At 57.2% G+C, this 13,520-nt stretch overlaps 2 protein-coding genes across 4 annotated transcripts; both read left to right on the top strand.

The window, feature by feature from the left end:
• Positions 1 to 114: 114 nt before the first annotated feature.
• CA11 (carbonic anhydrase 11) lies at positions 115 to 6,536 on the top strand. Of its 2 annotated transcripts, XM_043435208.1 has the most exons (9): positions 115 to 932; positions 1,021 to 1,095; positions 1,856 to 1,998; positions 3,827 to 4,012; positions 4,587 to 4,682; positions 4,830 to 4,902; positions 5,026 to 5,180; positions 5,443 to 5,608; positions 6,410 to 6,536. In XM_043435208.1, exons 1-9 carry the CDS (start codon positions 866 to 868, stop codon positions 6,433 to 6,435), a joined length of 987 nt encoding a protein of 328 aa, XP_043291143.1. In that variant the 5' UTR covers positions 115 to 865; the 3' UTR covers positions 6,436 to 6,536. The 2 variants fall into 2 exon arrangements, with proteins under 2 accessions (XP_043291143.1, XP_043291142.1); XM_043435207.1 differs by lacking the exon at positions 6,410 to 6,536 and having other exon boundaries at positions 5,443 to 6,260.
• Positions 6,537 to 6,885: 349 nt separating this feature from the next.
• On the top strand, positions 6,886 to 13,359 carry LOC122420265 (D-box binding PAR bZIP transcription factor). Of its 2 annotated transcripts, none has more exons than XM_043435209.1 (4): positions 6,886 to 7,675; positions 8,562 to 8,972; positions 10,509 to 10,720; positions 12,877 to 13,359. In XM_043435209.1, exons 1-4 carry the CDS (start codon positions 7,537 to 7,539, stop codon positions 13,090 to 13,092), a joined length of 978 nt encoding a protein of 325 aa, XP_043291144.1. In that variant the 5' UTR covers positions 6,886 to 7,536; the 3' UTR covers positions 13,093 to 13,359. The 2 variants fall into 2 exon arrangements, with proteins under 2 accessions (XP_043291144.1, XP_043291145.1); XM_043435210.1 differs by lacking the exon at positions 6,886 to 7,675 and adding an exon at positions 7,704 to 8,123.
• The last annotated feature ends 161 nt before the right edge of the window (positions 13,360 to 13,520 follow it).

Raw genomic sequence — 13,520 nt, 5'->3', positions numbered from 1 at the left:
AGACCTCGAGGACTCTCCCAGCTCCACCTTAAGCGCCCCCCCTTCCCTCTTCTGCGGAGGATGGAAACTGCCAGCTCTTGGGCCCCAGGTGTCCGGGCCACCCCCGCCCCCAAGGCCCCAGCGCATCTGGGAGCTGGGGATCAGCCCCCCAGTGACCCCTCCATCCTGCCCCTTGGACACCCCCACTCCATCCACACCAGCCCGGAGAGGAGGGTTCTCTGCTGTGAGAGCCCCCACCCCCACCCCCAAACAACGACAGAAAAATTAAATAACTGCAAGAGAGAGAAGAGAGGGAGGGGCAGGAGGGAGGAAGGGAGGAGAGAGACAGAGAAACAGAAGAGGCAGGAGAGGAGGAGGTGGGGAGGGAGAGAGGAGCTGGAGGCTGAGAGGGAGAGAGTGAGGAGGAGAAGAAGGGGAGAAGGGAGCAGGGAGAAGCAGGGACCGAGAAGGAAGGGAGGGAGGAGGAGGTGAGGGAAGCAGGATGGAGGAATGGAGTTAGGGGGCTTGGAAGAGCTTTTAATGAAAAGAGAGCGAAGAAGGGGAGTGTGCATTAGGAACCCAGAGGGAACCCGAGGGAGAAGCAGAAGGCAGAGAGGGGAGTAGGAAGATCGGGAGGTAGAGCAAGCCTGGAGGGTTCGGGAAAAGAGGAGAGAAAGGGGAGGTAAAGCGAGAGAGGAGAGGAGAGAGGGGAGGGGGTGGGGGTCTCAGTCTCCCATTGCCACAGTAACTGGGGAACTGGGACTCCCTGTAGGGAGGAGCGGAAGGCTGGAAGTCCTGGGAGGGGTTAGGGTTCCACAAAAAGGGGGAGAAGCTGAGAGAGGGCCGGCGGGACATTGGGAAGGGGTCACCCCGAGGCCTCTTGGGGATGGGGGCTGCAGCTCGTCTGAGCGCCCCTCGGGCGCTGGTACTCTGGGCCGCACTGGGAGCGGCAGGTAAGGCCTGGGGGGTTGGGGCAAGAGCCCCTGAGGGAGGGGTGGGGTGGGGCGCCAAGGAGAAGGGTGCAGGCTGCTCTCTCCCCAGCTCACATCGGAACCGCACCTGACCCAGAGGACTGGTGGAGCTACAAGGATAATCTCCAGGGAAACTTCGTGCCAGGTGCAGCCAGGGCGGGGACTCTGGAGTCTGGGCTGCCGGGCGCTTTCTTCCTGAGACCCAGAAGTCCTCTCCTTCCCGCCCGCCCTCCCCACGCCCCAGACCCGAGGGTCCCGGCCCCTTCCTCCCTCCTCAGGAGGCCCAGCTTCTGAACCCGAGTGGCTCAGCATGGGACATTATACATGCGCATTTCAAGTAGTGAGTGGGAGTGACTGGAAGGTAACAGTGTGGGGGTGGAAGAGTGAGTGTGTATGTTTCCTGGGAAAGAGGCAGGTAGGTCCTGGCTCTTGCTGAGAACCAGAGGTTCAGTGGCCCCGTTCCCCCGCCTCCTCCTGCCCTCTCTTGCAACTCCTTCTTCCTACTTCATTCATTATCCGGCTGTGGGACAAGGAGACTGAAAGAACTACAACTCCCATGACCTCTGGGGTAGGCAGGTAGCGAATGGGTTGTTTGGCAGTCCCGGGGCCTGCTGGGAGTTGTAGTTTCTTCCCCCAATGACAATTTAAGATAGGTTTGATCAAAGAGACTTGGAGGTGTTAGGGGGGTGGAGGGGGGTCCTTAGGAAACGCCTCCAAGATTCTTCTAGGACCCCAGGATTCTGGATCCCAGCCCTCTCCTCCCTCAGAGCCAGGAATCCAGATTCCCAGCCCTTCCTCTCCTGGGATCCGAGAATCCAGACGACAGCCTTCGTGGCGGGCCCCAGTCTAGGGATCCAGTCCTTATTTCTGACTTCCTTTTCTCCCTATCCCACCTCGGCTCCCAGGACCTCCCTTCTGGGGCCTGGTGAACGCAGCCTGGAGTCTCTGTGCCGTGGGGAAGCGTCAGAGCCCCGTGGATGTGGAGCTGAAGAGGGTCCTCTATGACCCCTTTCTGCCCCCGCTGAGACTCAGCACGGGGGGAGAGAAGGTAAGGGACCTGGTGGGCGGGGTTACCGAATCCACTGGGGCGGGGCCTGAGTGGGGATCGGGGGTGGAGCTTTGAGTTGGGAGGCTAGCCTTGGGGGAGGAGGTCTACTCTCACCGTAGAGAGGAGGCTAGTTACACCCGCAAATGATCACCGATTCTTCCCTCCGCAAACATGGCTCCTAGTCTTTCCCTCTCTTAGAAGCAATGGTAAAACAGATCGTCTCCTGAGCCAGGCACTGTTTTCAAACTTGATGAATCCTCTAATCTTCACAGCACCACGAAATAGGTGCTATTATTATCTTTATTTTATGGATACAGAAACTGAGGCACAGAGAGGTTAAGTTAGTTACCTGAGGTCACACAGCCAGAGAGTGCCAGGGCTGGGATTCAGACCTCGGCAAGGTAGTTCCAGAATCCACGCTCTTGCCCGCGTTGCAATATTATTTCTTAGAAGAGCTGGCACTCCCTGGTCACCCAGCCAAAAGTCTCAGAGCTTCCCCATCCCATTTCCTCCCTCACTTCCGTTTCCCATCCGTTCCCTTTCTAGTTTTCCTGCTAAATAGCATTCACTTGTTGTCCCTACATTGGTCCCACCATCATCTTGCATTGGGACTGATGCTATAGCATCTTTGCTGGCCTGCTTCTCTGCCTCCTGCAACCCATTCTTCATCCCACAGATAGAGAGATGTTTACAAACATAAACTGGATCATACCACTCTCTCCTACTCAAAATCTTTTTGTTAGGATAAGTAATGACAGCATACACTTACACAGCACTTAGCCTGTGCCCGGCACTGTGCCAAATGTGTTATATCTATTCAATTATTTAAATAAAAACACAAAATACCCCATCATTGCCCACAAGGCTCTGCACCACCCGGCTCCCATCACCACACTCTCCTTTGCTTAATGGGCTCTGGTCCCAGGCTTCTTCACTGTTATTAAAATAGGCCACCTCAGGGCCTTTGCACAGACTGTTCCCCCTTCTGGAATACCCTTCTCCTCACTCCTTGCAAATAACCCCTCCTTATCTTTCAGGTCACCATTCAAATGTCACTTCTTCTTGGAAGCCATTCCTGACACCCCACCCCTACTCCATTCTCTGGGTTTCCTTTTTTTTTTGGCCATGCTGCTTGCAAACTCTTAGTTCCCCAACCAGGGACTGACACCCAGGCCCCAGCAGTGGGAGCACAGGAGTCCTAACCACTGGACTACCAGAGAATTCCCTGGGTTTTCCACTTGTTAGAACTCCCAATGCTCCTCAGTGTGGGCATAGGATGTAATAATTAATTAAGCATTTACTTATATGATTCAGTATTTATTGTTTCTCCTTCATTCGAACAGAAGCCCCATGAGCTCCAGAGTTTTTGTCTACTTGCTCATGGCTCTCTCCCTGGCATCCATGGCACATAGTAGCAGCTCAATAAATACTTGTTAATTAAATTCACCACTATTGAGCATCTACCAAGGATCAGCCCAGAGCCTGGAAAGACATTAGTGTTCAAACTATTCAGTTCAGTTCAGTCGCTCAGTCGTGTCCGACTCTTTGTGGCCCCATGGACTGCAGCACACCAGGCCTCCCTGTCCATCATCAACTCCTGGAGTTTACCCAAACTCATGTCCATTGAGTCGGTGATGCCATCCAACCATCTCATCCTCTGTCGTCCCCTTCTCCTCCCGCCTTCAATTTTTCCCAGCATCAGGGTCTTTTCCAATGTTCAAACTATGCCGAATGATTAAATGGATATTGGCTGTGGGAAATGTATGAATGGAAAACAGTCGGGAAAAGATTTCTCGCGTTCCCCTGACCGCCTGCGCCTCCCCCACAGCTCCGCGGAACTCTGTACAACACCGGTCGCCATGTCTCCTTCCTGCCTGCGCCCCGGCCTGTGGTTAATGTGTCTGGGGGACCCCTCCTTTATAGCCACCGACTCAGTGAACTGCGGCTGCTATTTGGAGCACGTGATGGAGCTGGCTCTGAACACCAGATCAACCATCAGGGTTTCTCTGCTGAGGTGATGGCCGCTGACCTCTGACCCTCGACCTTCACTCTAAGTCAACCAAATTCCTCCCACCTCCTGCATGCATGCTCAGACGCTCATCTGTGTCTCTTTGCAACCCCATGGACGGTAACCCACCAGGCTCCTCTGTCCAAGGGATCCTCCCTGCAAGAATACTGGAGGGGGGTGCCATTTCCTCCTCCAGGGGAACTTCCCCACTCAGGGATCGAACCCACATCTCCTGCATTGGCAGATGGATTCTTTACCACTGGGGTGGCCACCTGGGAAGCCCTCCTCCCACCTCACCCTCCTCTTTTTTTTCCTTTAAAATTTTTTAAAATTTATTTTAAAATTAAGGATAATTGCTTTATAGAATTTGGTTGTTTTCTATCGAACATCAGTATGAATCAGCCATAGTCACCCTCCTTTTCATCCCTCATCCCATCTTCCTCCACAGAATCCACAGCCCCCCCCCCCCACCTCGTGAGCACTAATCCTTAACCTGACTTGGAACCCCAAAGTTGCTCCCATTGCCCATCCTGCCCTCCCCTTCTTCCAGGAGACCCCGCTCTCTGTGCTTCCCTCTTAGGTGCAGCTCATCCACTTCAACCAAGAACTCTATGGGAACCTCAGCGCCGCCACCCGGGGCCCCAATGGCCTGGCCATTCTCAGCCTCTTTGTCAATGTGAGCCCAGGGAGGAAAGGAGAGTCTGGACCTGGGGTCTGAGAAGAGGGAGCTAGGAGGCCCAGTCTTTGGGTTCCTAGGGGAGGAAGGGATTGGGGAAGCTTGGGTTTCTGGGTTCCTCTCTCTTCACTGCATACCTCCACACAGGTGGCTGGTAGCTCAAACCCGTTCCTCAGCCGCCTCCTTAACCGTGACACCATCACCCGCATCTCCTATAAGAGTAAGTCCCTGGGCACTGGGCGAGGGTGGCGGGGGGGGGGGGGGGGTGGATGGGTGATGGTTTATGCATATAGGGGAGTTCTGCAGGGACATCCCTCTTCACTCTGACCTGATATTCCTGCAGATGATGCCTACTTTCTTCAAGATCTGAGCCTGGAGCTCCTGTTCCCTGAGTCCTTTGGCTTCATCACCTATCAGGGCTCTCTCAGCACCCCACCCTGCTCGGAGACTGTTACCTGGATCCTCATTGACAGGGCCCTCAATATCACCTCCCTCCAGGTGACCCTGTCAGCCCATTTCCCCCCCTCCCTGCCACCCCCCAACCCGTTCCTTGGCCTGGGTGTCCCCTTGCCTCACCTACCCTTTTACCCTCGCTTGACAGGGAACTGGAGGGGATTCGAGGGTCCGACCGTCCTGGGGCTGTCGGGGGCGGGGCTGAGCAAGACCCCGCCCACCCGCCCCCAGGGGCGGGGCTTCCTGCCCGCTGCTTCCAGGGCTATTCATTACTCACTCCCAGTTTCCCACCCCGCTTTCGTGGCAGATGCACTCCCTGAGACTTCTGAGCCAGAATCCTCCGTCCCAGATCTTCCAGAGCCTCAGCGGTAACGGCCGGCCCCTGCAGCCCTTGGCCCACAGGGCCTTGAGGGGCAACAGGGACCCCCGGCACCCCGAGAGGCGCTGCCGAGGCCCCAACTACCGCCTGCATGGTATGATGCGGTCTGCAACCCCTTACACGTCTTGGTCTAACCCACCTATGTGTCTCCCCTTGATGTTTCAATATGATGCAGTCCAACCCCTCCCTCGCTGCTTCTGTGTGACCCAGCCTCCTGAACTCTCCCTCGCTCTTTCTCCCTTTGTGTCAAAGTGGTACAACCCACCTTCCTGTCATAGACCATTGCAGGTCCGTGATTTGCTATTCTTCACTGCCTGCAACTTGCAACTCGGTGTATAACCCGAGTCCCCTGGTTTCCTTGTGGTACGATCCTGTACAGGTCCGTGGTTCTTATAATTAGGGCTTTCCGAAATGGTACAGCCCAGATCCTTTCCCCTGTTTTCATGAGGTACAACCCTATACTGTACCATAATCTGGCACGTCCCTTACTGAAAAAAAAAAAAAAAAACACAACGTGGTACACTCCCCTTCTCCCCCTACTGCCTCCTCGTGGTTCAGTCCCGTGGTCTAGTCCACCTCGCTGGCTTCTCAACATGGTACAGCCCAGACCTCCCCATGAATACCTTCACGTAGTTCAGCCTAATGCTGAAACTGGATGTCCCTATTCCACCCTCCTGCTGCCCCGCTATGGTTCAGCCCAGTGCCAGGCAATCTGGCCGTTTCCCCCAGCTTGTCAACCTGGTACATTCCGATTCCCCCCTTTGCAGCCTCCCTGTGGTAGAGCCCCGCGTGGCCCACGCCCCCCCCCCGCCCCCTACTCGCCCCTTGCACGCCCCCTGCAAGGTCCATCCTATCTTGCCCTAAACTAACGTCCTCTACCCGTGTCATCTTACAGTGGATGGTGCCCCCCATGGTCGCTGAGACTCCCCATCGAGGACTGCGCCTGCCTTTCCCAAGCCTCCCCACAAGGGGACGGTAGTCACCCCCAAAACAAAGCTATTAAAGGGACAGAATACTTCCTGCATCTCCGTGGTCTCATTCTAGGCATGGCGGGGGAAACATTTGGGTACTAAAGAATAGTAGCCTTCTTCTAGAAACCATAAACCCCACTAGTCTATTTTTTGGCTTCCGGTTTCCCGAGAGTTACTTGGATGTGTGGCTCCTTTAAGCAGCGCTTCTCTCCTCCCACCCAATTACCCACCCTCCCGGGCTGAGGCAGCACGCGCAGAGCCATGTGCTTCCCCCTCCCGTCTGTCTCATTGGCCCGAACTGGGTCACAGTCCCGCCCCCAGAGCCATCTCCCATTGGGTAAATGTAGGTCAGGGTCCCGCCTCCCTCCAAAAGGCTAGGTAACTTCACGCTCTGAGCCCCTCTCTCGCACTTCTGGGCCTTGGCGGATCCAGGGGTCCCATTGGCTGTGCGTCTAGAGGGGTCAGGACGCGATTGGCCCGCGCTTTCAGCTGGAGGGAGGCACGCGGCTGGGGTGCAAGGCCAGAGTCGGGTGGGGGATGAGAGGAGGGGTGCGCTCTGTGGCGTCGGGTGTTTTGGTTTGGCTTTTTTTTTTCCGCGAAAGAAGTTTGCTTTGGCCACGCCTCAAGGCAGCCGCCTCCCTCTGCCCTCTCCCCCGGCGGTCCGCGCACACCTCTCGGTGCAGATTGCAAAGCTCCTTCCTTGGAGAGAGCCGCAGATTTTGCAAGAGCCAGGCTCGCCCACCTTATACAAGGAGCGCCGTGTGTCCCCCCTGAACTCTCAGTTGCAAAGAGCCGGCCGCCTGATTTGATCACCCCCTCACCCAGACTGTATGCTCTTCTGGGACCCTCTTGAGTTGCACGTTTCTGCACCAAGGACTGCAAATCCCCGTCGCTCCTAGGATTTGCAGTATTCTGGATACTGGAGGCTTGCAAGCTACGCTCGCCCGCCTCTGGGCAGACACTTGCCCGAACCATCGGAGTGTGCCGCTGACTGGCAAGCCAGCTGTTCGCCTCTCCATGAATCCGTGAGCCTGCGGGCAGGTGCCGGGCGATGGCGCGGCCTGTGAGCGACAGGACCCCGGCCCCCCTGCTGCTGGGAGGCCCGACTGGAGCCCCCCCTGGTGGGGGAGCGCTGCTTGGGCTGCGAAGCCTTCTGCAGGGGACCAGCAAGCCCAAAGAGCCAACTAGCTGTGAGTTCTAGCCCCCATCTCACCCAACTCAGACACCGGACTCCCTTAGGGACTCAAGTGCGGGGAGGGGTCCCCAGCTACCTTCTAAGTGCCAAGAGTCCATCCTCTTTAAATACCCAAAGTCCAACCTTTAAATACCCCAAAACTTAGGTGTTTAGACCCCTAGCTCCTAGGACCCAAAAGTACCGGCCCTCATGCCAGTCCACCCGAGGACTCAAGACTCTAGGCCCCAGCCCCGTCTTCCTTTTGGTTCCGAGCGCCTGGACCCCTGGGGTCCAGGGAGAAGGGAGGGGGCGTGTCGAAGGCTCACACGGTGGTTACACGGGCTTGGGCGGGGCCTCCTGGGGTCACATGGCGTCTAGGGATGAGGAATGTGCCCCAGGAATAGAGCCCTTTCCTGCCGCCTTAAAGAGTGTGGAGGCGGGGAGAAGGGGGTACTGTGCGCCGGGTGTGTTGGGGGGGGGGAGGGGGTTGTAGATTACAGAGTGATTACAGAGTTGTCATTTTTTTCTCTCACCTGTCCAACCCTCCACCTACCTCTGTCTGAATTTCCGCTCCCCTTCCTGGGTCTCTTTCCCCATCCCTCTTTGCATCCCTGTCCTCGGCTCTTTCTGAGTCTCCGCCCCTCTCCTGGTCCACCGTCCCCGTCTCTGTTCTTGCTTTCTGGGTCTCTCTCCGTCTCTGAGCCTCTGTTTCCTCCTCTCTCTGGGTCCTTGCTCTCGTTCTCCGGTCTCTATCCCACCTCCTTTCTGTGTCCCCACTCTCTGGATCTCTGCGGTGCGGGGATATCCCCTCGTTCCTCGCGTTTCTCTCCACTCGGAGTTGATTCTTTATCTCTTCTCTTCCTCTTCCTCCCCACCCTGCCCTCTCTTTCCCTGGCCCGCAGGTCTCCTGAAGGAAAAGGAGCGCAAGGCGCCCCCGCCAGCGGCAACAGTCCCCGGGCCGGGCCTGGAGACGGCGGGCCCGGCGGATGCTTCAGCTGGGGCGGTGGTGGGCGGCGGGTCCCCGAGGGGACGCCCGGGGGCTGCGCCCGGCCCGGGTTTGTTGGCGCCGCTACTGTGGGAGCGGACACTGCCGTTCGGCGACGTGGAGTACGTGGACCTGGACGCCTTCCTGCTGGAGCACGGGCTCCCTCCCAGCCCGCCGCCCCCGGGCGGCCCGTCGCCAGCGCCCTCACCGGTGCGCACTCCCGCACCCTCCCCGGGGCCCGGCTCCTGCGGCTCGGCCTCCCCTCGCTCTTCGCCCGGGCACGCCCCCGCCCGGGCTGCCCTCGGGGCCGCCGGCGGCCACCGCGCAGGTGCGACTGCGGGGGCGAGGCAGGGTCCCGGTTGGGCGGGGCTTGGGCTCCAGAGGGCGGGGCTGTGTGACAAGGGCTTGGGACGGTGGTTCTGGGGCTGCATGCCCGAAGTCCGTGACCCCTAATCGGGAGACGTCGAGAGAATGTGTCCAGATTTTGTGTTCCTTAATGGATCAGGGAACTGGGTCTCCCGGACCCCTATAGGAGATGAGAGACTTGGGACCCCAAGTTCCAGGAAGCCTGCCCAGTGGTGAGGTCGTGTGAACTTTTATGTGGGACGTGAGGACAAAGGGTCTGGATACTCGAGGAGTCGGGACTAAGATTCCAGAATACCGGAGTTATTTACCGGAGTTTATTCTGGACTGCGCCCCTAAATCTGGGCCCGGAATCGGTGCAACTGGGGTAGGGCCGGAACTCCTAGGCCCTTTGCGAGAGAGAAAGACAAGGGCTGGGCACAGACCTGTTTCTCCAGGACAAAAGGGACTGGCGGCCCTGCTTCCTCGGTCCCCCTAGTGGAGAGAGGCGGGCTCCCCGGATCCCGGGAGTCCTTCAGAAAGGATCGTCATCCTAGGTCTTTCATTGACTGGGGCAAGGACCGAGCTTTCTATATTCCTGCAAGAGGTGCCCTGGGGTTCCAGAATCGTGCTTATCCCAGTGGCGAGAATGTCTGGGACCTGAGAACATAGAGGGGGGGCCGTCCTCGAGTGTTCCGTAGAAAGCAGAGGGGCCTTGAGGTTGAGAGCTGAGACCCCAGGGAGCAAGAGGAAAGGTGGGCACCCTGGGGTTGCCAGGGTTGGACAGCAGGTCGGGGATTCCCGGACACACCTGATCCTGGTCTTGACCTCCCCGCAGGACTGAGGCCCTCCCCTTCCCAGCCGCACATTCCCGCGCCACGTGAGTCCTCCTCCCTGCTCCGTGCTTCGCGCACGCGCGATCACGAGAGAGGGGGCGGGACTGGAGAAACGTGAGGGCGCCTGTGGCGGCGGGGCTGGGGGGGGGGGGGGGGGGGCGGGAAGCAGGCGCCAGCACGTGACTCGGCCCTGAACCTGTGTCCTCAGTTGGCCCCAGCTGGCTCTCTCTTAAAGATACAGGCAGTCTTTACGCTTGAACCAACCTCATTATGCTTCCTCACTGTTCGGACTTAATAACTCTTAAGAAGCTAACTTTAAGTGTCATCAGGACACTTTTCCTTGGGATCTAGGCTTTGGTCGGGGATTCAGTTAAGAAGGGTAGGACTGTAGGAAAGAAGCTAACTCTAAAGTCCTGAGGTTTTTAGAAGCAATGATCCAGGTTCTTGTGCTACTTAGGGCAAGTCACATAGCATTGGGCCTTGGTTTTCCTGTGTGGCAAGTGTGAGTTGGTTTCATGACTGCTAAGCATCTTTGTGGCTTAGGGAATCTTCATATTTTATATTAGGGAGGTTAATCCCTGGTGGGCTTTATGTTTGACCCCATAAAGGACCTTCCTTGGTAGCCTCTGGGGAACCCCTTTCCCCAGATAATCACGCCCTCAGGTGGTACATTCTGTTTCCCCAAGGTCTGACCTCTCGGGACACACCCAGCCCTGTGGACCCAGATACGGTGGAGGTGCTGATGACCTTTGAGCCTGACCCAGCAGATTTAGCCCTGTCCAGCATTCCCGGCCATGAGACCTTTGACCCTCGGAGACACCGCTTCTCTGAAGAGGAACTCAAGCCCCAGCCAATCATGAAGAAGGCGCGGAAGATCCAGGTGCCAGAGGAGCAGAAGGTGAGTGTTGCTGGGTGTGGGACACAGGCTTGTGCATGCTGGCCCCACAGCCCGGGATGGCCCTCCTTTCACAGTCAGACCTGGGTTTCTCACCATGATTAGCACTCACGTTTTCAAACCTACAGCCAAGGACTATGGGCAGCTGCACCGGGGGGGGGGGGGGGGGCAGAAGTTTGGGTTCGAGATTTGTGAAAAGGGAATCATTGTGGGTCTCAGACTCAGCCAGCCCTGCTGGGACTGGTTTTACAGGCTTGGAGTTTCTCCTATCAGTTGGACCCAAAACCCTCACTGTGGCAGGCTTCAGGGTCTACTAGTCACTACACTTGCTAAGGATCGCATCCCTTCAGAATGGGGTATCAGCTTGTTTCTTCTGAGCAGCCAGCTTGGCTGGGGTTGGTCTTCTGGTTTGGGGCATCCTTCAGGGCAACAGGGCTTCCCTGGTGACTCAGACAGTAAAGAACCCACCTGCAATGTAGGAAACCTGGGTTTGATCCCTGGGTTGGGAATATTCCCCTGGAGAAGGGAATGGCTACCCACTCCAGTATTCTTGCCTGACAAATTCCATGGACGGAGGAGCCTACCTAGCTACAGTCCACGGGGTCGCAAAGTGTCGGACACAAGTGAGCGACTTTCACTTTTTCAGGGCAATTGCATCTGCCTAGGATGAAGACTTTGCCAGTCTCTCTAGGCCTTGTTTTCTGGGCTCACTGGTGAGAGGCCTCAGGTTCTCATTTGCAGCCAGGGCCACATTCCAATTTGAGGTATTTGGGGCACTAACTGCAACTTTCTAGCACTCTGTCTTTTCCAGGCCTGGGGTCTTCCCTAAAAGCGGTGCCTGGGCCTCGTCTCACAAGACTTTGCCATGTCCTTATGTAAGACATAACTACTTGAACCAGTGAGTGAGTACGTGCTAAGTCACTTCAGTCATGTCTAACTGTTTGCAACCTCATGGACTGTAGCCCTCCAGGCTCTTCTGTCCATGGGATTCTCCAGGCAAGAATACTGGAGTGGGTTGCCATGCCCTCCTCCAGGGGATCTTCCTGACCCAGGGGTCGAACCCACGTCTCTTGTGTTTTCTGCATTGGCAAACGGGTTCTTTACCCCTAGCGCCACCGGGGAAGCCCAGTGAGTACTGGCCTGTAAACCAAATCTAGACCAGTGGTTTCTCCTGCCACAGGGCTCTGTTGTTAGGGACTGGATTTGCCCTAGCAAGCAGGCACTAGCCTTTAATGGAATGAGGTTGCAGGGGCATCTTTCAGAGCTCTGGGTGGTCCTTGTTGCTAAGGAGTGGTCCTCCCTCACAGCCAAATTCAAGGACTGGAGAACTCTAAACATGATGGTGTGGGAAGGTCTCGGGACAGACCCTTTTGCAACCAGGGCCTGTTGGGAGGAGGCAACTCCCTGGCCTCTATGCAAAGTCAGTGGGTCAGAGGGACCTTCCCTGGCAGTCCAGTGGTTAAGACTCCGAGCTCCCAACACAGAGGGCACAGTTTTGGTTCCTGATTGGGGAACTAAGATCCTGCATGCTGCACTGTGTGGCCAAAAACAAGACAGTAATCGAGCCAATGCATCAGAGACTGGCTGTGGTCACTGGGACCACTTATACCTCACTTTTGTCTGCTGAGGAGGGATAAGGTCACCTTGGCAACCAGGTCAGAAGGGCCCAGCTCTGAGAGGTGTTTATGGGACACCAAACCCCATCACTAGGAAGCCCAGCAACCAGGATCTGAAAAGGTGATGTATAGGGCTTTTCACTAGAAGATGCCCTCAGGCCCGGTAGGCCTTGTTGCTAGGGAACCGATATCCTTAGCAAACCAGGGAGCTAACTGTAGGCCTTTTGTCAAGTGAGAAGAGCTTGGGTCTGCTTTGCACAGTGGAGACTATAAAGCTCAGTTGCTTAAGGTAGGAGGCTATCTCCTGCCTTCGCTGTTGCTATGGGCCCACTTTCCTTAGCAACCAGGGCCCTAGAAGGCCAGACCCTTGGGTACCCATCCACTAGAGACCTGGTACCCCACTGCTGCGCCAGAAGCAGCCCCCGGGGCGGCGGGGGCTCTCCCAGCTGTAGTCTGGTCCCAGAAGGCACAAGCAAAGCTGTTCCTCCCTTCTCTCGCTGGGGCCGGGCCCCTCTGGACCTCGGTGCTTTCCTGCCCACCCAGGACGAGAAATACTGGAGCCGACGGTACAAGAATAACGAGGCAGCCAAGCGGTCCCGAGACGCCCGGAGGCTCAAGGAGAACCAGATATCGGTGCGGGCGGCCTTCCTGGAGAAGGAGAACGCCCTGCTGCGGCAGGAGGTGGTGGCCGTGCGCCAGGAGCTGTCGCACTACCGCGCTGTGCTGTCCCGATACCAGGCCCAGCACGGAGCCCTGTGAGGCCGCCCCCACCCCACCCCCCCAAGCGGAGCTCTCCTCCGCCTCGCTCAGACTTGTGCCCTGACACCCTCTTCCTTTCCCTACCCTGTGGCCCACGGGCCGGCCAGCTGGGTGCCCTAGGGACGTGATGATGCAGATAAATACATTTATATTTTTAAGAAAAAGCGAGCCTCCCCGCTCCCTCACGGGGGCGGGGAGGGTCCTGTGTGTCCCCCATCCTCCCACCGCCTCCGTTAACACGATCCTGAATAAATCTTGAGAACCCCAGAGCCAGCTGTCGTGGGGGAGGAGGCAGCTCCCTGGCCCTAGTTAAAGGCCAGCGGGTTACGCTGGCCGCAGTCCATGGGCAGGTCTGGGCTTCGATCCATAAAAGGCAGGAGTGCCCAGAGTCCGATCCCTCCCACGGGCTGCCGGATGGAGGAAGGGGC

The sequence above is a fragment of the Cervus canadensis genome, chromosome 18 (assembly GCF_019320065.1).
Source record: "Cervus canadensis isolate Bull #8, Minnesota chromosome 18, ASM1932006v1, whole genome shotgun sequence".
NCBI classification, from domain to species: domain Eukaryota; kingdom Metazoa; phylum Chordata; class Mammalia; order Artiodactyla; family Cervidae; genus Cervus; species Cervus canadensis.
Note: the sequence above shows the minus strand (reverse complement) of the source record. Positions and strands in the feature narration are given on the sequence as shown.